General features: G+C 41.7%; 1 protein-coding gene across 3 annotated transcripts in view; it reads left to right on the forward strand.

Annotated features, from left to right (window-relative positions):
- The first annotated feature begins 431 nt into the window (after positions 1-431).
- Positions 432-23,538, forward strand: part of ABCC4 (ATP binding cassette subfamily C member 4 (PEL blood group)) — a 154,870-nt gene continuing 131,763 nt past the window's right edge. The window contains exons 1-7 of one of the 3 annotated variants that reach the window (XM_066986856.1): positions 432-662; positions 12,582-12,692; positions 14,906-15,026; positions 15,688-15,765; positions 15,862-15,912; positions 19,597-19,686; positions 20,128-20,291. In XM_066986856.1, coding sequence (XP_066842957.1) covers positions 589-662; positions 12,582-12,692; positions 14,906-15,026; positions 15,688-15,765; positions 15,862-15,912; positions 19,597-19,686; positions 20,128-20,291 — 689 coding nt within the window. In that variant the 5' untranslated portion in view covers positions 432-588. Of the gene's footprint in view, positions 663-12,581; positions 12,693-14,905; positions 15,027-15,687; positions 15,913-19,596; positions 19,687-20,127; positions 20,292-23,538 lie in introns of all 3 variants that reach the window. The other 2 variants (XM_066986861.1, XM_066986848.1) reach the window with 2 other exon arrangements.

Below are 23,538 nucleotides of genomic sequence, written 5' to 3' on the forward strand. Positions count from 1 at the left end.
TTCAGGTTGGAAATGAGGAGACATTTCTGTCAGAAAGAGCAGTCAGGCACTGGGACGGGTTGCCCAGGGAGGTGGTGGCGTCACCGTCCCTGGGGGTGTTCAAGGAAAGGTTGGACCTGGCGCTTAGGGACATGGTTCAGTGGGTGACGTTGGTGGTAGGGGGATGGTTGGACCAGGTGATCTTGGAGGGCTTTTCCACCCCTAACGATTCTGTGATTCCACATCTGGTGTTTTGGAGGGGCATCACCGCCCGAGGGCCACCACGACGAGCCCGGCTCCCCCTCCGCCCTCACGCCTCTGGCTCGGGCGCTGCCGGCCTCCAAGCTCGGCGCCCACCCCCGCGCAGCCCCGGGGCCGGCCGGCCTCGTGTCGGGGCGGCGGCGGCGGGGGAGCCGGGCCGGCAGGAGGCGTCGTGCGGCGGGAGGAGGGCCGAGGCGGCTGCCGGCTCTCCCGGAAACGGCGCCGGCCGGCGGGCGGCACAGCGGCGGCGGCTGCCGCGGGGAGAAGCGGCCTCGGGTCCTGCAGCGCGGCGGCCGCCGCTGGGTGGGCAGGAGGGAGGGACGGGGGGGAGGCTGGCCGGCCGGCGGCATGGAAGCGGTGCCCCGCGAGGAGAAGCCCAACCCGCTGCGGGATGCCAACCTCTGCTCCCGGCTCTTCTTCTGGTGAGCGCCGCGGAGGGGTGGGGGGGGGGGTGGGGGGGGGCGGCGGGGCCCGGCCGAGCGGTGCGGGGAAGGACGGAGGGAGGGAGGCGGGGATGGGGTCGCCCGTCCCGGCCGGCTGCGGGTCCCGGCCGCCCCGGGCAGCCCCGCGGCCGCAGGTGGCGGCGTCGCCCCGGGTGACCCCGGGGAGAGCCGCGGGGAGGCGCCGAGGGCCTGCCCCGGGCGCCGCCGGGGTCGGTCGTGGGGGTGCCGGGGGTCGCAGGGGGCTGGCTGCTGGGGCAAGGCTTGTGCCCCTCGTACCGGGGGTCTCGGTGCGGGTGGGAGTCGGAAAGCAGCGAGAAACTGCGGCCCGGCGGTTTCGCTGCCTCGGGGTATAAATAGGAGAGGACACGCCGGGTGAAATGGGAGAGCGCCAGGCTGGCATGCCGGAGCTGATGGAGGAAAAGACACACGAGGCGAGGTGGGAGAGTATCGGGCTCGTGTGCCGGGGCAGAGCGCGCACAGCAGTGTGTGCTGTGTGCTTCTCCTCCCGCAGCAGGAACCGCTGCTCTCGTGGTGTCAGAGGGGGCACGGCACGTGGGGCTCCGCTGCGCTTCTGGAAACCTCTGAGACACGGGTGAAAAACCCCCTCTGATCCCCCAAGCAGGTGCAGGGATCCCTTTCGGAAGGGAGGGGGATGTTAAAAGTCCCAACTAATCCTTAACTGAAAATTTCTTAGCTCAGATACGTCCTCAAAGGTACTTTTTTTTGGGGGGGGGGGGGGAAAAGTGGTTATATGCTTGCGTAGGAATGCCTGAGTTCGGTGTTATGACTTAACGCTTTCTTTCTGAGCACCAGGGATGCCCGCGCTGGAAACAACCTTGCAAGGAAATCCAGGCAGAGAGGGGTGAGCCCGGGCTGGCCACGTAGCATTCCTGGGCTGCTTTTGGTCTCTTCACTCGCCATTGCCGGGATCTTGCGGTGTTGCCGCTGCTTCTGCCAAAACCAACCCCGCTAGATGTGAAAAAGGAAGTGGGCTGTGTTCATAGCTAGTTCTTCTGCTGCTTCTGTCATCCTAGTTTTACGTATTTTTTTTTTTAATCCATTGCCGTGCATTGCAGTGAGGTGCTCAACAGCAAGATCAGAATAATTTAACTGTCTCGAGTCTGAGGCGAGCGCCTGACGGGTTCCCCTTACCCCAGCCACGGATGTGGGTTCTCAGTGTGCAAAGGGCAGGACGAGGTGGAACCCCGTGCACGTGGGGTGACAGGCCTGCTGAAAGTCCAGGGACGTCATGCTTTGCAGTCTGTGACATTTCTCATTCATCAGGTGGTGGCGTAAAACTGTAGGGCTCCTGCTTTGCAAAAAGGGTTGAAAGGATGGGAAGAGCTTTAGAAATTGCCCCGTATGCTCGTTGTCAAGCCTTCAGAGCAGTCTGCAGTCAGCAGTGGATATACCTTTTTAAAGTCTCTTCTCTGACCTGTGCTGCATGTAATCGTCAAAAACACCAGTATATCCTTGTTATTTGCTAGTCAGAAAGCATTACTGTTTTCTTAGTGAAAATTCCAGCTGAAATGATGGCTGCAGTGGCTTAACTTGAGTGGGTCGGGGCTGCCACTTTCCTGCAAGCTAATAAGACTTTACTTGAAATCAAAAAAGTATTAAAACACCCTTCATTAGCTACAAAGGTAACTTTAAGGATTGCTTTAAGATTTGTTCTTCTGTTCTACAAAGCGTATGGCATCTGACAGACGGCCGTGTGAGTGTTGCTGAGGCACTGCTTCATTTTAACTGCTGCTTCGCACAGGATGTTCAGATGTGTTTTCAGCTGAGAACTGGAAAAACAGTGCTTGAAGGAGGGCTGTCCGGGGTGTAGCAGCAGCCACTGCCATGTGGTTGCTTAGGCGTTCCCGCTCTGCTCTCCAGATCCTAGGCATTGGCTGCTTATTCTCAATAAGGACAGAAGGTAGGGCATTGCAGGTAGCTTGGCAAAGGTCCTTCTTTTTTTTTTTTTTTTTCCTTCTTTTTTTCCCCCAAAAAGCTTCAAAAGTGCAATTTTGCCGTTGTAAGGAAGCACACCCCCCCTTTTGTTGCCAGCGGTGTAGAAGAAAAGCTAAAATTGTTCAGCCTTGCAGAAACAGGATCAAACTCACAGGGGAAGAAAAGAAGTCATGTTTTCATTGAATTGTAAAACTTAAGGTAATGAGTGTGTAGGCTGAAGACACATTCTTCTCCCATTGTTCAAAGCTTGTCTTCTTGCTTTTGGGGTTGTGACTTTGACAAGTATGAGCTTGATGAACATTAAATGCTCTAGTAGTACATTCATGGGAAAGAAGAGCATCTGATTTGTGTGTGAATATTGTTATTTTACAGTGCATCCCTTGTGTAATGCTAGTCTTGATGTTATGAGAATAAAAAAACTATTTATGACGGAAGTATGAAGATGAGGGTAGTTGCAAAATATCCTTGTTTTCCATCTCTCTCACTGAATTATATATAATAGTATAGATTACTAAAACACAAAATGTTGTTTTGGATATTGCAGTTATTACTATATCTACTGACCTTCAGAGTCACAAGTTCCCGTGCTCACCAGACTTCTTGGAGCTCTGGCTGCTAGTCACATAGTTAGCAGCACTCAGACAAATTTCTGATTTACTTCATCTATGTGATTTATTTTATTGCTGGCTCAGCTTGCTGGTGAGAATTAGGTCTTTGAAGGATTGATAGGAGGATTTGTTTTCTTTCTTGGAGGGACTTAAAAAAAACAGGCAATTCAGTTCAGCATTGTTCGTGTTTAAACAGCTATTCTGCTGTGGAAAGTGTTTGGAGATTGAAATGCTTTAGACTTCATACTTTATGAAGTTGAGACTAGCACTTTTCACATCTTTTTTTTCCTGCTGTGGGGGTTCAGGATTATGAAATCAGTAACTGTGTACAGTAAGGGTATTTCTGTTTTCTAACTACTATCCCGTCTTCGAGTTCGTATGTTCAAGTAGCTAGTGTACTTTTATTCGTGTATATTATTTGCTCCCTTGAATTATCAGAGAAGTTCTAGCTGTACAGTAGTTGGACTTCTAGGTAGTCTTTTGTTCAGGCATTGAATCTGCTTCAATATTAAGGTATAAAACATGCTACAACAAGATTTTTGAAAGGCTGGATAAATTTTAGGCCATTAATAATGTGAAAGGGAGAGCAAGCTGGAACACCCCGAAAAGATAATCCAGTGTTTTTGTCTAGAGAAGTAAAAGAAAGTGAAATCCTGTTAAATTTCACATACTTATATTTTTAACAACTACAGTTAAACGTATTAATAAGAATAATTATCTGACACAGCCTTGCAGCGACACAACTGAGATCTTTTTCCAGGGCATCTGCACAGTTACTATTCCAAGGAATAAGTAACTGTTTTAACACCTTTTGGTGTCTGACAACATTGCTCTCGGCTTACTACGGAAGGGCTTTAGGGAAAATGACAAAACATCTATGGCCTCTTCACCAATCTGAGTTGCAGCATAGTGGGAGAAGAAAAAAAACCAAAGCATATCTTTGGTTTTAAGCATGACCAGAATGTGGTAAGCACAGACACGGAGGTACCCAGCTTTGTGGCCATGGCTGCACAACGTGTAGCTGTTTGTCTGACCCAATACAGTTCTGCCATGCACCCCTCTTATACCAGTGTACATAGCTACACACTCCTCTGAACTTCTTCCTCTGAGAGTCAGGAGGGCCCCAGACTGCTTCAGGTGGGCCTCTGAGCAGGCGTCACCTGTATTTTAGTCCTGGGACTTGGCTCTCTTCAAAAGCATATCCTGCCTTGCACTGAGATAAGTTAGACGAGGAATGCATTGCCTTTCTAGGAAGGTCCAGCTGGGGTCTGGCAATGCTGCTGTTAAAACAGATGGGTACACCTTACGGTGTCAGCTGAATAGTGTTGCCTGTGAGGATTTTAAGTTTACTGCAGGTAACAAATGAAAATATCAAACAGCATCAGGCTTTGCGGTGTATGTGATATCTTCACTAATATCTGGTGAATTTCCACTCAGAATGCCACAAGTTAATAATTCCTATTGGTTTCCACTTTAAAAAGATCTGAGATAGCTATTTTTCAGTTCATTTATTGGTTGGAGATGGCTTTTTTTTTGTTTTTAGCAGGACTGTTGTGGTACTGTAGGGAACTCTAAACAATTATGTAAGCATCTTCAGTATAGATGAACAGAAAATGCATTTTCAGTAGCCAAAGAGTGAAATCAGACTTATTTCTCTTTTTTTCCTCCCAGTTGAAAGAAGACTGAGGATCATTTATTAACAAAAAAAAAGCCTTGTTTGTTCACTTGTTAGGTATTAAATTATCTGTAGTCACACTTGAATCAGTTTTTTGAACTACTGCATCCATTTATAAGTTTTGTTTGTTTTATTGCAAGATAACTGAATTATAAAGAAGAAAATACTGCTTGACAGTCACAGTTTATGTGTAGATTATGTTAACTATGGCAAGTGTGTACACAGTATAGGAGTATTGGCATTTGCTATCTGCAGTAAGTATCTGTGTTTAGATACGCAATTAGATGAACAATTTAAGTATAACAAAGCGCTGAAGCTATTTGCCTTTGAAATGACCTAGGTAAAGCGTGCTGTACCATTTCTGAGAAAATGTCCCTGCTGTAATCCCTGCAAAACATCAAAAATAGGAGCGCATTGTACTGTTGTGTATTGTTTGTTTGTTTTTTCCAAAAATGATTTTTTTGGTTCAGTTCTAGAAAATTCTTCAGTGCCTTAAGAGTGAAGGAGACAGGTAACTCAAAAAGCATAATCTTTTTTTTTTTTTTGTATCCGTGTCATCCAACCACTAGTAAGATCAGCGTGAATCACAAGTGATTTTAATTCTCCCTCTTACCATTACTTGTAAAAAAGGAAGCTAATACAGAAATTGCTACCATTAGGTTTCGTCATTTGATTCATCATTAGGTTTCATCACTTGTGTTTTCTTTCAGAAATTGAAATCAGAGACCATTACGCTCAACTGTAGACCTTCTGAGTAACTTGGGTTTCAGGGTTAGATCGATTGTGTTGTTTGTTGTTGGTGGTGGTGGTTGCTTTTTTCTTCTGTTAAGCACGTACATGCGTGTATATAACAGAGCAATAACAGTTTTCAGCTGTAGTTTTCAAATGGTGAAGACATTGCCCATTCCAACTAAATTGTTTCAATAGTTAATCTGAAGTTAGAAACTTGTTTGGATGACCAATTCTTTTCTGCTAAGTTGATGAACTCTCTTTGTTCGCTCTGTGTAACTACTTAGGCCCTGCTTCGATAAATAGCTTGTACTTAAATTTATTGTTATAAGGCATAATCCTGAGACCGTTTTATCAAATTTTTGGTACATCTGATGTTCTCCCTGGCATGCGGATGCCAGATTTGGAAGCAGTACTTTAATAATTTGAATTCATTGGAATGCCCTAGTTAAAGGTAATGCTACCTTCCATTCCCTCTTCCGAGGCTCTACAGAAAATAGCAGCCACAGCATGGCAGTGTGTCCTGTGTTTTTTTCTCTTCTTTTTTCTCGTCCCTCACTCTGTTTATACTTCTTGCCATATGGAGTTTCAGGAAGTATGTTACAGTAATCAGATATTTTGTACCTGGCGGTGTAGCTGAACAACATGAAAATAGCCTGCAATAAGTGCAATCAAATACTGTCAGCATCGGTAAGTGGATGTTCAGCAGCTGAGCTGCTTACGCTGTGCTGTGAAAAAGCAACCATGCAGAAGACAACATGAAGCTGAATAGCAAAGGTTAATACAGCCTGGCATTGGAACTGGAAGTCTTTAAAGGTTTTTTTGGGATCAACATGACTTTGAATTAATTTCAGTGTTTTCCTATTTTTTTCTTCTGTAAGCAGCGAGAAAATCTACTGTTTAAGCTGTAGTAAGCAGGGGAGGGAGGTTGTGGCTAACACAGTGGTTGAAAACCACCTGAAGAAATACCCGAATTTATTCTTGTACCTTATTCAACGTAGATGTCTGCCTCGGTAAGGGAAGTGGGAAAAGGCAATTTACTGAAGAGAATGGGTGAGCATATGAAATAGTGATAGCATAGAAAAAGAAATCACATGGTGCGGTTGGTGCGGTAACATTTGTGATTTCCTGCAAAATATGACTGAAGACTGTGTGTGTCCTTCTGTCTGTACATCCCATCCCGACAGTGCTCCTCTGGGCTATGAGCAAGCACGTAGCCCTACTGGAGTCACCTCATGAAGTTGGGTAATGATCAGTACAAAAAGGCACCTGAGCTAAACTATGGAGGATAAGTGACGTGGATTTGTAATCAAAAGGTCCCGTGAGGAAACACCATTTTTTTAACCAAAAAAAGGGCTCCAAAGTGTGTTGTTGAAGGAAGAGAAACGCATGTTCCTGTGGAGCTTAGCGGTTGAAGTAGTGCTTCCAAGCTGCTCAAGAAGGTGAAATCCTGGTGGTGTGGAAGAATTTGAGTAAACAAAGACTCTCCTGTGCAACTCTTGAAAAATAACTGGACGTTGAGTATAAACAGATGATGCTTGTAATGTAATGCACAAATAGGCTTAAGAGGAATGGGGAAAATGCAGTTTGTAAACCACCTCCTTAAGGAATTAGCTGGTGAGAGTACACAGGATGTGGCTTTTACCGGGCACTGTAAAATTACCCAGAAGTTCAACTTCATTATTTTTTTTTCCTTTTATTTGTAATTTCAGTCCGAATTGCTTAATCAGAAGAGTAGTCCACGTGGTCCTTTTTCTAACTTGTCCAGTGATGAAAGGCATTTGTGAAACTGGTGAGAGCCAAACCTTAGGCTTGTGCAGCTGAGGGTGCCGTAATGTCATGGCAATGGACTTGGGTGCGACTGTGGGGGGACAGCAGGAGGGGTGTAGGAGCTGAGGGTGCCCCTGTCCCGGCAGTCCCCTCACTGTACCCCCATCAGTACCCCAACTGGGGTGTCAGTAGTGGTGTCCATCTGCAGTGAGGGGGTGCAGCAGCTCTGGGCCCCGGCCGGTCTGAGAGGGGGCTGAAAACAAGGCTGTGGGTAGGTGCGGTGCCTGGCTGGAGGTGTCACTGGGGCTGGGCTGAAATGGGGGCCCTGGGCAGAGGGGGTGGCTGACACCCATCGGATTCAGGTGGCCACAACCTTGCTTGGTTGTGTGAAAATGTTGATTTTTGAGCGTTTGCAAGAGGGAGAAGGGGTGCAGCAAGTCCTGTCCCTGGGTCAGTGAACCAGGTGTACAGGGCAGTGCTGTTAGTTTAGTCTACCTGCCAGTAATATTTCTTCCTTCTCTAAAAAGGCGTTCTTTTGGGACGCTAGCAAGCCTGATGTAGAAGTTTTCTCATTTAGGAAGTTTTATTTCATGTATCGGGCAGAGTAGCGTGACTATTCTGATTGCATAACGACCCTGCCGTTCGGATAGCAGGGCCTGATTCTCTGCCGTGCTGTCTTGGTGAGGAAGCTCGATACCTCCCCTTGGAATCTCACTTCTCTTACACTGGTTAGAAAACTATTTCTTAGCTTTTTCTGCAGACCCCGTGGAGTCTTTCCAAAGTACTGGTGTAGTTGTTCTAATTACAGCTGGTAAAAAAAATAGCGCTTTCCTGAACGACCAAGTAAACTGTGGCTGGTAGACTGTGTTGTAATGTTACAGGGCGTGTAATGTCAGGGCCCAGGAGCAGGAGGATGCAGGAAGCGAATGTTTATGTTATGGTCTTTGTCGGTTCCGAAATGGATGGCTTTATATTTTTATCGGTGCCCAAGGTACTGCTGTAGAGGAGGAAGGCTTTTTGGGGTCAGAGCAGCGAGTTACTGCTTTGCAGTTGGCTGTCTCTTGGGTTTGCACCAGGTTGCCAAGCGGTTTTTATTTTCCTTTTTTAAAATCTGTATGCCTGGTGACATCAGCATTCTGGCAGTAACAGGGACTAATTCTGGGCTTCTTTCCAGGCTGATGTCTTTGATCAGCTAATCGTCTTGATAGAACAGAGGCATTCCCTGCAGAACAAAAGGTACTCAGGATTCTTCCAAGTGTTCCCATTTTTGTGCGTAGTTTATGCTAGCAAAAATTTGGGCTGTGCTCTTTGAAAGGCATCGTGTGTGCGCTGTGTTTCAAAAGAGTGGCTAAAAGGAGGTGCTGCTTGGCCGATATAACAGAACCAAATAATTATTCAAAATATTTAGCAAACAGGAAAGTACCCGTTGAAACTGAAGATGATGACTAAACACACCTATTTTTGTTCAAGTTGAATAAGCTGAATACAGAAATGTGAGGCTAAGGTGCAAATTCTTCCTTCCCACCACATCGCATCTTTCTTCAGGCCGTACATTAGGAGTGAGCATGTTTTATGGGCTTGGGATGAGGGAACTAGTTTGCATCGCTGTCTATGTATTCCCTCCCTTTCTCTAAGTTGTCTTAATGTGTTTTTTTTTTGTTTGTTTGTTTGTTTTAGCTTTTTTATTAAAGAATAATGTAGCTTGTGTACTTTCTGTGTTCATGACAGATTCTACTTTTCTGCAGGCCTTTCCCTCCCGTCTTTGAAGAGATCAATGTTAGATGATATCTTTTTGGACAGAACAGATACACCACTATAGTGAGCCGTCTTCCCTTTATGGCTACGGTGGACTATTAAGGTTGCAGGGATATTCTTTATGTAGGCAATTGCCTTCTATTTCCGACTTCCTTTAACAGTCCTCTTACAGCACTCCTTAATTTAACTGAGCCTTCAGGCAAGGGAAGAGGCCGTTTCGTTTTCCTGTTAGGAACGTGTGACTTGAGTAACCACGGGCTGTGTGAGAAAAAATGGGCTCAATTCTGCTCTCAGCATAGAGAATTCCACGTGGTGTAATCTGCCCTCGTATGTTGCATCCCGATGGAAATTCTTCCTTTAATGACTGAATATGAATGTCAAGTCTTCTGTCTGAAAGTAGGCCTTCCAGCTTGAAGTTAGGACACATCAGTGAGAAACTTGGGTTGTTCTTGCCATACCAAGAATCTGTGGTGGGTAAATAGAAGACCTCATTCTTGGGCTGAAAGCTCTTCGAGCTCTAAGCGTAATCTGAAAAGAAAAATGTTTTAACTGTCTTCCAAAGATCTTCAAGTGTAGTCTACGGTAACACAACATACTGTTAAAAGCTTTCATACTTTTAAGACCTCTTTAGCAATACCTCTTAAAGATCAATAGTTTGTGGGGGACAGCAAGCAAGTGTAATCAAAGGTATGTATCACAAATGTGTAGGGACTTAAATGGGTTTTGAACAATGTAGAAATGATTCTGGTAGATATTCTGTAAACTTTATTTACATATTAAAAGAAGGAAGTGTACGTAGCCGTGCCTTACTTGATCAGATGAAGAGTGATGTTTGTTTTAGGTTTCTGCAAGCTTTTGAGTATTTTTCCAATCTATAAGAAGGGAGTCAGACTTGAGAAAGTAATATTATCATCCATGTGTTAATTATGAGGCTTTTGGGAAGTAAAGTTTTAATTGAGGTTGATGTAAGAATCAAAGCAAGACCACAAAAACACAAGACTATGACTTATCCTGCTGCATCTGTCCAACATCTAAAGTTATTTTTAAGTGTGTAAGTGTTGGCTGCATGCTCGGTGCTCCATTGGGCAGAAACTCTTCTAGAGACACATCAAGGAAAGTACAGTGAAAGCACTGTAGCACTGGGAAGCTCAGCAATGGCTGATCTTTAATTAATTAATTTACTTTTTATTTTATTAAGCTTTTTTTCCTAATCCCACCATAATTTGTGGACTTCTGAGTCTTCACCATGTTGTCCTAAATATTAAAAGAGTCACAACACAAATTACCATGGGTTTCTGCACGCTCTGGGTTGCTTTTGTAGCCTTTTTAGATGTTAAAATTGATGTTATAGTGGAACATATGATTGTTTTCAAGATCATAGTTTTAACTAATGGAAAGATATAAGAAGCCCTGGATCTGTGGTACTTCTGAGTGGAACTAAGAGTCTGAAAAACTTGAGATTTTGGCAGTTTTTACCCTCCACTGTTATCTCCATTTGCTACTTAATTTGGATATTAAATCTCATACAGTACTTAATTAATGTGGACCACGTAGAGTCGGGGGAGAGGAGGGACTTGCTACAAACCATACATGCTCAGAGGAGATATGGGTACCGTCAGGAAGTTTTTTGGAGAGTTTCAGGCCAAAGGATAAGCTAGGACCCTCTGGCAATCCTGTAGCCTCGAGATTGTTGTGTTTCATCGGTCACTTCTCAAGTAGGGTCACAGTCTTTCTGTGGTCTTCCTGTATTTACCTGAAAGCGCACCCTCATCATGGGTCTGATGCTAAAGGATCCAGGGAAGGTTACGTGCTCCCTAACCCACTGTCAGAAAGCAGCCCTCTGGCTTGTTCGTGGAGCATGCTGTAGCTGGTACTGATGCTGCAAGAGGAGAAACACTTGGTATCAGCCACAGGAGCTGGCTGAAATCTGCAGATGTTTCCCGTGACTGTCCTGGAGCAAATAAAGCCTCTCCCATCCAGCAGGCAGAAACTGTTGTGATGAGCTTGAGGTTGTTTACCTCATGTTTTCTTCATACCTGTAGCCGGTAGCAGGAGCTGGGGCCAAAGAAGAGCTCTTTCAGTGGCGCTCAGTGTCAAACCCCAGATTTGATGTGTCTCGATGCAGAGATCTGTGTCAAACCAGGCAGAAACTCTGGATCTTCATGAAGTTTGGTCAGGACCTTTAGAGAAGCTGTGGCAGTGATTTGGGCCCTGATCCTGCGTTGGCCATACAGTCTAAGCAGCAGACTTGTCTGACAAGTATGTTCTATTCCTAATTGTACATTTAACGTGCGCTGAGGACTTAGCAGCTCTCATACGATACAGATCCTCAGTACTCCTTCCAAGAGTTCAAAAAGGGCTGTTAAGCATCAAAGATGGTACTTTAGGGATAGAGATTTAATCCTTGGATGAGTCACATGAATACTGTGTGCTAACATGCTGAGTAGCGAAGGAGAAACATTTGTCTCATACAGTCGTGCCATGGGGCCTGTGAAGAAGGTTGTTGTGACCCTTCTGCCTTGGAAGAAACTCCCTGGTTCCCCTCTTCTAGCATTCATCCTACCCCGGCACCCTCTCTAACGCTAAACGACAAACTTCTCATAAGCCAGCGTACCAAATTAAATTGGAGCATGCCCGAGCAAGAAATGCAAAGCTAGTTGATGAGTATTCGTAACCACTGTTGTGGTTGGGAATAAATAAGTGCCCTCATTGTAAACCATCACAGCCTTGAATTCTCACATGCATGCCTTGCAGAAAATAATACACTTCATACAGTGCGCCAGGTGCTCTTGTAAAAACTGTGTTGGTGAAGTCAGGGAATAATTAGGCATCAGAAACTGAACTTTCACAGGCAATCGACATCAGACAAATATCTTGTCATGAGTGCAAGAAGTGTTGTTTCCCAAAACAGGTCCATCCCTGACCTCTTGGTTCTGTTTGTGTTTGCCTACCTGGAAAATACTTCAAGGGAACAAGCATGAAAGCTAAAATTCACACTTTTTCTAGGAAACTAAATATCACATATTCAGAAATCCAAGCTAAGTGTCAAGCTGCAGTTTCCCTAGCTGCCCTGTTCCCATTAAGACATGAATATTTCACAGGTGTCATTCTCTTTTGCGCTATCTTATGGGCGGTGTTGTCACTTTTGTTCTTTCTGCCATGCGTCTCCTGGATGCCTGGAAGTAGAGCGTTGTGGGGTCTGAATAACTTTAGGACCTTGCCTTCACGTTTGTAAAATGGGGGTGACTTCTTAGGTTTTGTGAAGGCAAATGGGGTAAAATGTGAGGATGTTGAGGGATGCTCAAGAAGAGAAGGGAAGAAAGGGGTAAAAGAATGAAATTAACATGTGAAGATATTACTCTTCTGATCTGCTGATCAGTTTGTTAATAATTTGCATTTAAACAGGTGGTTGAATCCCTTATTTATTATTGGCCACAAACGGAAACTTGAAGAAGATGATATGTATAAAGTGCTGCCAGAAGATTCCTCAGAGAAGCTGGGAGAGGAGTTGCAGTGGTAAGGAGAGTCATTGTTCTATTTCATTGTATTTCAGATGGTAAAGGTGAGGTTTAATTCATGGCCTAAAATTTGAAGAGGCTGTTGTAAAGTTTAACAGGGTCTACTGTTAAAAATGCTGGAGAGTTAGGAGTGGCATTTAGAGCTTATACCATGGAAGTGCTTTCATTTCTTTACATACATAATGAAGGGACATTAGATTGTTCCTATTATTATCATTTATGATTTGTCTTGGCACTTTGCAGAATGCTTGAAAAAGAAGATTTTTTATCAACTTATTGCTCTAATCCTTAATAAATGAATCCAAGTCTTCTGGTCTTTGGAAGAATAGCTATGAAGACTTTAAAAACTGCTCTTTATAAAAGTGAGGAAAAATATTTTTGTTGTTCTGGAGAACAAACTGAAATGAGAGCTGTGTACCCTTTCTATATGTGTACATAAACATATATCTGTTGAAGATATACCACTTTTTGGCAAAGTGGATAAAATGCCTTGGATGTCATGTACATCTAAAAGCATGCTTCTAGGAAGTGTTTTCATTTTATAATAAAATACCCTTTCTTAGACTGCTTCCCAGTTCATGTCATCACGGACCCAAGAGGCTCTCTCTCTTTTCTGTTAATAGTGAAATACCTCCCAAGAATAATAATTTATGTAAATTATCTTGAACCTTGCGATAGAGAGAGATTTTTGGTCATCAAACAATCTTCTGTTAAATATCATTAGAAGAAGAGATCTCTTGTAGTGAAGAGGGTGGCCTTTATATTAATAAAAATGCGGCCTTGCCTTTGTGCTGAAGGATGTAAAACAAATCAACTTTCCTAATAGTTTGGTTGAGACGAGAGACTGCTCAAGGAGCAAAGAGAATCCAGAAACTAAAGGTTATGACCAGTTCTTACATCACTCTGCTCTGGCTGAGGTGGCTGAAGAAAGAGGGATGGTGATAAACTCATAGGAATGCTGCTTTTAACATATTTCTAGCAGGAGATCTTTGCCAAACTCCAAGGACGTGTCTTGAAGCGGTTCAAGGAGTTCACTGTAGAGGAAGACGAACACTTTCCAGTGATTCTTACAGTAAAAGCACACACTTTCCATGAGTCAGGAAATGGTAGAAAATACAGCATGCCAAAAAAAATTTGTTCTTTTTTATTCTTTAGTGCGCTTGGCCAAGAAGCAAAGAATATAATTTCATAAATAGCCACTGAAGGAAGCAGCCTTTTTTCTCTGGCCAGCAAACAGAACCTACGCAGATTCAGTTCTGATTGTGAAGAATTTAGACAATAACTATAATCCTTCTAACAAAAAAAGAGAGTAAAAAACAGTTATGTTTTCTTATCTGTACTGCATGCGTCAAACTTGTGTGTGGTGTTGCAAAATAATAAGTTTGGCTTTCATACCTTAGACTTATTTCAGCCCTCAAGCTAGCAAGGTCAGAGAGCCCGGCAGAAAATACTTAGCCTCCAGAAACAAGGGGGAACATCTCGTCTGACAACAGCGTGCTTTAAGAAGTCTTCGTAGGTTCTGGTTATACTTGTTCATATGTAACTGAACAGTCATGCTTGTTATTCCTGTCTTTGATTTTAATGTGAACAGATTGTGTCCTACTTGTGGGTAGGCACACGGTAACACAGAGGTCTCTGCCACTCCGCTGTTAAAATCCTTGCTTTCAGAGAGCTGTGGGGAGTGTGAAGTGAGTAAACTGCTACAGATGGCTCCTCTTGCTCTGGTGCCTTATCCGCTCATCCTCCTGGACACACGTGATAGAGACAAGAAAGGGTTGCGCACCACAACCATTCTGGGGACGTGCAGAGCTTATAGCAAGAACCTATAAGTACTCCATACTGCCCCTGTTCAGTCCTTAGTCTGGAGACCATACAATGACAGGCTCTTAACGAAGATGACTGGCCGTTTGAGCTGAGGGGAGAATAAAGAAAGAAAGGGTTCATCAGCTGCAAATATATCAAAGGCAGTAGTAGTCAACAGTGGCAAATTGTTTGCAATTATAGGGGAACAAATAGGCCTGTAATACTAAATGCAGTGTGTTTATGTGGACAAGAAAACATGACTACCTGTTATCTTGTTAATTTCTTAAGGAATATGGAGTATAAAGGTGATCATGGCAATCTTGCTGCAAGTCTGAAACTGTTTTATTCCAGGTAATTGCCTTATGGTTTTACTTCTGTCCTCCAGCATGTTTACCTTTTATTTGTCAGGTACTGGGATAAAGAGGTGCAAAAAGCAAAAAAGAGAGGAAAAACACCCCATTTAACAAAAGCGATTATTCTTTGTTACTGGAAATCCTATTTAGTTTTTGGAATTTTCACAATGATTGAGGTAAGTGGTGTAAAATGTGACACATTTCTTAGCTAACAGCGATGTGCAATTTGGCCTCTTGAGATTGTGTGATCCATAGCAGTGATTTGACGCTGGGCTGTTTGGAGAATCCATAGCGTTTGTATACTCTCTCAAAAGTAAAACAGAGCTGCAGCTCTTTGAAACTGAGTAAGGGATTTGTAACTGCAGGATTATGGACTTGGAACAGAGAACTGATTTCAGTGCAATATTTCTGAGACATTACAAGCCATCTGACTTGCTTCGTAATGCTTGGCTGGATTTTATGTGTCTGAGTGGGATGTCCTGTAGAAGAAGTTTCTTTTTTTTTTTTGCTGTGTGTAAGTGGTTGTAAAGGACACAATCTGTCATCTTTAAAAATGCTACTGTAGTATATATTCATGTAAATTTAATAGCATCAAAGTTTTTATTGGTAATCGAGAGAGTTCTTTTTAAAGATTCATCTAAATTTTAATGTGGAACATTTTTGTTTTGGATATCATGTTCATAAAAATTGGCCTGATGTTTTAGAGCTTAAAAAAGACAAAATACTACGGGGTGTGACTTGCAGCAGTAACTCGACTCTTATTTGTCCAGGCACCAAGTTGGGTAGCATGTTATGATATGAAATTGTTTATACTTTTTTCCTTTCTTTCTCTTTTAGGAAACCCTCAAAATAGTTCAACCCATATTTTTGGGAAAAATTATTAATTATTTTGAAAACTACGATCCCTCAGATGAGGTAGCTTTGAATTTTGCATATTGCTACGCAGCTGCTCTGTCTGTGTGCACACTTATTCTCGCTATAATGCACCACTTATACTTCTATCATGTACAGCGGGCTGGCATGAAGCTGAGGGTGGCTATGTGTCATATGATTTATCGGAAGGTAAGCAAACATTTGGCATTTGACAGCGATTTCGTTTGAGGTAGAAGGCTAAAAATATGTTTGTTATATTCGTTCCTGCAATTCCATTGAAATTACTCATTTGTAGAAATGTAACACGTGTGAGCATACATTGATCTTGAACGAACCCATGTGCTTTCCTGCTCCTTCTTCATTAATACCGTGTCTGAATGACCACTTCAGTCCTCCTAGTGAAGGTGGTAAATTACACTAGCCCTAAAGCCGAGGAGGAACTGCTGATTGTTGACCTGCTAGTGCTGCAGGAGAGAGGCCCTGCCATTGCTGGAGCAGCAGGAGGTGGCCAGCCTACGGCAGAAGGACCGGTAGATGCTGGCTCCTGCCTGCTTCCTGCTGGCAGTCACTCAGCCCTCCGGTGTCTTCCCCATGAAGGACTTTGTGCTTGGCTGTCACCATCTGCTTTAGCACTCTTAGTTGCCAGGGAATTGCTTCACTGTTTGATCTTCTCCCCCTTGCAATCAGTGGTGTGATTCATTTATACTCTGCAGAGCTTATGAGCTGCCCTCTTCGCAGGTTAGGGGGATTTCTCCCTCTCTGTGTGCTTGTTCAGTGAGGTTCAGGGAGACGCAGTACTGCTGCTGCCCCCTCCAGGCTGCAGGGGATGCTTCTTCACAGGCAGGTCCCTTTAGCGTCCCTCTTACCTGAGAGGGAAGAAAGAAGGAAAAACGGGGGAAGAATAATTCAGAAGTAAGATAGGGAAGAGCTTTTTTAGTACCTTTCACTGGTTTTGCTGTGGGAGCATTTATTCCTGCAGTAAAGCCAGTAAAGTATGAGGAAGTTCTTGTGTTCAGTAAGCTGTGGTATTGTTGTTTCCTGCCTGCATGCCCTGATCAAGAAATAGCTGTCCTCCAATACAGAAGGGGCCACGGCTGCCCTGAACAGAAGTTATGGATATTACCCTACGAGAAGGAGCTGATCAACATCCAGGATGAAATGCTGGCCTTGGTGTGCTCTGGGGAGCACGCAAGCCGTTTGTAAATGTCCTCTTCCCTCTGCTGGCAGCATCCAAGCTACTGAGGCTGTCTCCACTTCTAAGCAAGAAGTCCCTGCTGGGGATGCTGGAAGGGAACAACATGTCCCGTCTTCCAGCTTTAGCGCTACTGGGATAGTGACCTGCCAGTGCTTGCCTCAGCAAAGAAGTTTAAGTAAAGGATCAGGAGTGTAAAGCTTATTTGGAATGTAAAAAATCCATGTTATTTTAGCCACTAAACATAGGTGCCATCCACCTAACACTTAGACTGCTGCTGCAGGTCATGTGAAGTTTTTGGGCAGAACAGTGAAGTGGGAAGGGTAAAAACGGCCCCACTGGAAGTGGTGATTGTTTTTCATGCACATATTTATTCTCCTCCCTCTTCTGATACCTTGGAAATTATCCTCTGGGAACTCAGCTCTAACATGGCACACTGCTTTCTTGTACATAAACATATCTCTAAGGTATTAATTTACTAAACTGATTATCGCAACACAGTTTGAAATTCATGAAATATGTACATAGCGGTGTTGTTTGTTGCAGTGTTGATATTAGCTTAGAAGCCTAGAAGCTTGGAAAAGAAGTGTTCATAATGTGCACCCTTATTTTGAGAGATGTGATTAAATGGAAAATTAATCTCCCCTCATCTCATAAACGTTTACTCCTGAGGGTGAAGACTGAGGTCGGGCAGAACATTGATAAACCTTACTAATCGGTTGTCTTCATTATCTGAGGTTTATAGATACGTCATACGTTCTCTCTATCCTCCTATATCCTTTTGAAAAAAATCTGGATGCTAATTTGCCAGCACTTTTGTGGTGACCGTTAATTGCTGTTGTAAATAGGATATTGGATTTGCAAGGATGAGTAGGATGGATGAGAGAGTGTCCTTAACGCAGAACTTCAGATGCTGGTCATTCTTAACTTTTATACCCTTTTTTTGTTTCCTAGAAAGTTAAAATCTTATTTGCAAAAAGCCCTTATTCAAACTCCAAGATACTTTGTCATCAGTAAGAAACAGTGGTGATGCATATGGGAAGAGGTGAAAGTGGAACCTGTTGCGTGACTCAATTTTGTGTTTTAAAAGCAAAGACTGTGTATGGAAAGCTGATTACTTTTTTGAAGACTGAAATTGTACAAGTTCTTCTAGGTTCAGAATAAACACTAAAGCAGCTTAAGCTGCCAAGGTAGTTGAGACAGGAAGCAACCAGAAGGGTGTCAGGAGTTATTTGACTGAATAGTTATAGTATTCTTTTGTACGTTCACTTTTTCCCCTTTTCCTGTGCTTTTGAATTAAAAATTTAGGGCAGGGAGAGATTAAAAAACTGAGATGGGAGTGCAGAAGGGAAGAATGGTTAAAAAATTGAAATTGGGCCTGCACAATTACATCTGAAAGAAAGAACAGAGTTTAAACTAAGACATAAAGAGTACAAACAACTCTCATTAGTTCATATAATTAAAGCCTGTTGTCTTTGAGAAAGGTAGCTTGCTGGGAAACACATCCGTATGTAAACTTTACAAAATGAAGCAGATCTTTGTGCTGAAAACAGAAAATTGGCAAACATAAAATAAAATGTAAATTCAATTTACAGCTGTTTTTTAAAGAAGTGTTAGCTTTAATTAATCTTCAGTTGTACTCCTTACGTTCAGAGTGAATTTGGAAGTGCTACGATCAAAGCCATAGTTAAAAACATGGGGAGTGGAAAGGGAAAGTAGAAGTGTGCCACGAAAAAAGGCTAAATGTTTTTGAGGAGTGAACTATTCCTGTTCCAGGAACGTGTGAAGCACATTTCGTTTGTTATTTCACTGTACTGCAAAGCTGTGTTTTCTCAGTAGCAGGTGTAGAAGGAAGCAGGCAGTGATCTGCATCTTTGAGCTATCTCAGTTTGGATCTCTGCAGTAACGCTCAGACTGCATATTCATAGATAAGATATTTTGAGGGATATTGTTACAATCACATACTGTTTTCTACTGATTAACCTATTTATCAGCCTGTGAAACTATTTGATATTTATTTATTATTGTGGCCTTTCATAACATGTGCTTCATTTAATCCAGAAATTTTCATTTAATCCATCTATTTAATCCATAATTAATTCATTTAATCCAGAAATTTTAGGATTTTACAAGACCTATTAACAAGGGAAATGCTGACACTTTGTGAAGGGACATTAACTGATTTACAAAGACAGAAGACAGCTTGCGGTGTTATTAAGCAGTGGTCAGGAATCTCTCTTCAAACAGAATTATTTGAGTGGCCAAACATTGTCCTGATTTTAATTTGGTCTTCGGGTAGAGTTTTCTGTTCAAATTTTGTGCTGTTGTTCATAACGTGGGTGGGAGAGCAATGTAAATGAAAAGTTACGAGCTCTTTTGTTTAGTTTTAATAACTTGCTGTGTCGGTATTTTCACACTTTATTCACTTCAGAAAAAGTGAAGGTAGTGTTTTTTATGGCATTTATTGCATTCCTTGTCTAGGTCTTTTAATATGTCCTTCTTCAGGACTTTGTTCAGAATGTTAACCAAACCAACACATTATCTAAGGTTTTTCGATGGTGCCCAGATACTCTTGGGCGAAATCTTTGCCCCAGAGTTGTATTTGTGTATTGAGTCTCATAAGTATCAGTGTGCTGTGCTGTATAAGCTGTGACAATTTGAGACTGTTTCGCATTTTTTAGGCACTTCGTCTCAGTAACGTAGCTATGGCAAAAACTACCACTGGCCAAATAGTAAATCTTCTTTCAAATGACGTGAACAAATTTGATCAGGTAAGAATTTTTACAGATCTTTCCAAGGGGCTGAAACCGAAGAAGTTGTGAGTGGGGTTTGAGCTTTTGTCTACAGCTGATGATAAAGTGTTTCTTACAAACATTTCTTGTTGTTTCTCAAATATCATAGGAAAGGAAATATTCACTTAAAACATTCCTTTTTGCCCGTTTAATACTTTCATGCTGTTTTCCTGAGCTCAAAGAAATTTGGTGCATGTAGATTCAAGAAGGTCGATGTGGTAATTTGCTTACTTTTTGAAGTTTAGGCATCTTCACGTAGACCAAATCTGTCAATCTGGTTCAAAATTTTCACCAGGTCTTCTGAGTGAATGCCTCAGCACCTGCTGCAGGCAAAGGTGCTTTCTCAGCTTCGTGTTACTAGGATTTAATGTTTTAGCTAAGACTGAAAGCTGATTTTTGTTTTCTCATGTATTTGCCTAGGTAACAATTTTCCTGCACTTCCTGTGGGCTGGACCAATTCAAGCTGTAGCGGTAACAGTACTTCTCTGGATGGAAATAGGCCCATCGTGTCTCGCAGGAATGGCAGTTCTGATTATTCTTCTTCCTATACAAACCTGCATCGGGAGGCTTTTTTCTTCCCTAAGGTAAGGTTGCGTGTGTTGGATTGTAGGTATTTTCTGGCCTGGGTTTGAAAATGTGCCTACTGGATTGGCTGAGGACTAGATGGAGTTATTTTACAGCTCAGAGATCAGCTTCCATTTGGTGAGGTTTTGCGCTTTGTCTTTTACTTCTGTCAGTGTTTCTCATAGTTACTAATGTGAAATTTCTGAAGCCCTGTGTAGGGACTTGAAGTGGACTTTCCTCCAGAGATGCTGAAAATACCTGGCACTTGTTACCCATCCAGTGTATTAAAGAGTTGGGCTATTTCTGTTGCTGCCTTGTAGCTTTTTAGCATCTGCCTTGTAGATTTAGAATTGCATAACTCCTTGAATTCTGCCTTCCTGCATTGATGCTTAAGGAGCAGTTACTACAAAGGCAATATGTCAGTCCTGCCTTTAGTTTGACTTACTGGGATGATACAGGAGTTGCAGTGGAGAGCTCTGAAAGTTTTGTGTTTAAAGATCTTGCTTTCTCTCCTCCAAGACAAAGATGCAGAGAAGAAAAAGGAGAAGGAACTGAGAGAAAGGAAGAACAGAATTGTGGCAATGTTTTCAGTGCCAGCTATGAGGTTTCTAGCTATAAGGTTCTAGATTGTGGATATATATAAAATGAGTCTGCAGTAGTTTTCCATTGTCAGGCAAATTTAATTTATTTTTCCGTAACTTCCCCTTAAAAAACGACTTAACTCAGGTTGGAATATTGAATTATCTTCAATGTTGTGGCTTCTTAAATTTCCTTCTCTTGTATAATTAATCATGTTCTACTTGCATCCTGACTTTAGAAAAGCCTTTTGCATCTAAATGGAAATATTTTTATGTTCCTTTACTGGGTACTCATATGCTTTGTAGTTTTATGCATCTTTGTTGCTTTTCTGTTCAGGGTGAGTGGGTTTCTTTTAGCTCTTCAGATAAGTAAAACTTCTTAGTAAGTTACTGTAATGTTTTTTTGTTCGTTTCTTTGTTTTTTTCAGGTTGTATTTTAAAACAGGTTTTCCAGAAGTATTGAGACTGGCATTGCCATTGCATGGCTAGGTATGAAGTGAGAACTGAGAATTACAAAATTAGACCAACTCACAGATTTCCCTCTGTTTGTAATCACTGTCTTCAATTACTATGCTCACATGCTATTTCTCAAATAATGAGTTATTCAGTGTTCTCCATCAAATTCTTATTTTTTATGATAAAACCTGTTTGTAGAACACTTTCAATATATTCTTACATATGCATTTTCACTGTATATGTGCTGTGCATGCATATGTATAAAACTACTTCACTTTTTTTGGTTTGTTTTGTTGGTTTTTTTTTTAGTTTTAATGTCAACAATTAAAATACTTAGCACCTAACGAGTGCCTTATCAGTGGTGTTCAAAGTGCTCTTCCAAAGTGGTAAGCATTATTATCCCCATTTTACAGATGGGAAACTGAGGCACAAAGAGATTAAGGGACTTGTCCAGGGTCAAACAACAAGTGGCAAAAATCTCTTCTATAAGGTATGTATTCTAAAAGTTAGCCAGTGGCAATGTAACATTCTTTGGGATTTTCCCCATTTATTTACAGCCACTTTATTGGATGCAGAGCAAGGGAAATAATTTGTTAACTGGATATACATTTGCTTGCATATGTGTGCACAGATCTCTGTATCTTTTTGAAATACAAATGCCCACTGAGCAGGAGGAGTTAATGGAAAAACTGAAATGGATTCCAGCTTTGTAATGATTTGTATGTTCACATGACGATTGCTGGGAATCTGCGTGGATTTAAGAAATCACTCTGTGAAGAAGTGATTTAAGGATTAAAGCTTTTGCTAAAATCCAGGCACACTCAGCATGGCAGCTAATTTGTGCTGTTATTCAGCAATGCACTTGTGACCTGGTATTATAAACACATGTCCACACCAGTTTATGATACAGATGCTTCTTCCATTAGCTGTAGGAGTTTGTAGAAATAGATCCAATATCCTGTAGAATGGTATACACGGTGTGATGCAGTATTCTTTTTACCTCCACAAGTACCAGATGTTGTACAAAATACACGTGACATGCTATATTATTTGAGAAATAGTTCGAGTATTGAATTGAAGACCCTTTTTTTATATATTCAGAACTCAACTCTTAGCGTGCTTTGCCATGCAATTGTAATGCTCTCATTGAAAGCTCGCTCTTTTTTTTTTAAGGAAAAATACGTGGAACAGTCATGTCAAACATGATCAGAAGAGGAGAAAAAGAACTTAGAAAAGATACTCTAGTTCCATGCCAGTAAGGTTGGGTTAGGGTAACTGATCTTCCTCAGTCATAGCAAGAAGCCGTGATTATATTAGGACTAATTTCCATTATTTCTTATCAGTTTTCTTATACGAATATTTCTTAATATTTTGATTTAGCCATCCCAACATTTGTAGATCAGTGGTGCTGAGAAGTTAGAATTTCAGGTGACTGCTTATCATTTTAAACTTTCTTCTGACGTGCTTTGATTGTGGCTATCTTTTCCAGAGCAACGGAGAAACCTTATGGGGGACAAATTAAACTGACAAAACCAAGCAAGCCATTTGAAAGAGCTTTTTAATTTTTTCTTTTTTAATATGATCTCCAAGTTTCATTAGATACAAATAATTTAGCAGAAAAAAAAGTTTTATTTTAAAAAAAAAAGCTTATGATAGCTCATTATGTGCTAAGTATGTTTATCTACGTGAATGAATTCAGAATTGTAATATGGTTTATTAGCATGGTTTATGCATTTATTACATGGCTTCTAACTTTCAATGCTTTTTCCTAATTAATACTGTGACTTTGTTATTTAATTATATATATATTCTAGTTTGTTTATCAGTGCAAACATAATGTGAGATTAGAATAGATATATTGAATTCAGCATTGATTGCAATTAACACTTAAATAGTATTTCTTTACTTCACAAATCTAGATAGTTATTTTTTCTCCTAAATTATAGCTCGTGCTCTCTTACTAAGTAGTCTTTACTTCAAGCAGAATTAACCTTAAAAAGACACAAGCCAAGGCCAATTTCTTTAACTAAATGAAGATAGCCTTTTGAGAATAAGTTTGAAATTTGAAAATGACAATATTTAAAAAAAAATACTTTTTCAATTTTTCATTTAGTTCTAAATTTAGTATTTGGCAGTTTTATTATTGTGTTTTTTAATACAAAAATACGTTGTTTAAGGAATACCATGTGTTGCTGCAAACTGACATAGTATTCTGAACAATGAATCAACTGAC

The sequence above is a fragment of the Anser cygnoides genome, chromosome 1, assembly GCF_040182565.1.
Source record: "Anser cygnoides isolate HZ-2024a breed goose chromosome 1, Taihu_goose_T2T_genome, whole genome shotgun sequence".
Classification (NCBI taxonomy): Eukaryota; Metazoa; Chordata; class Aves; order Anseriformes; family Anatidae; genus Anser; species Anser cygnoides.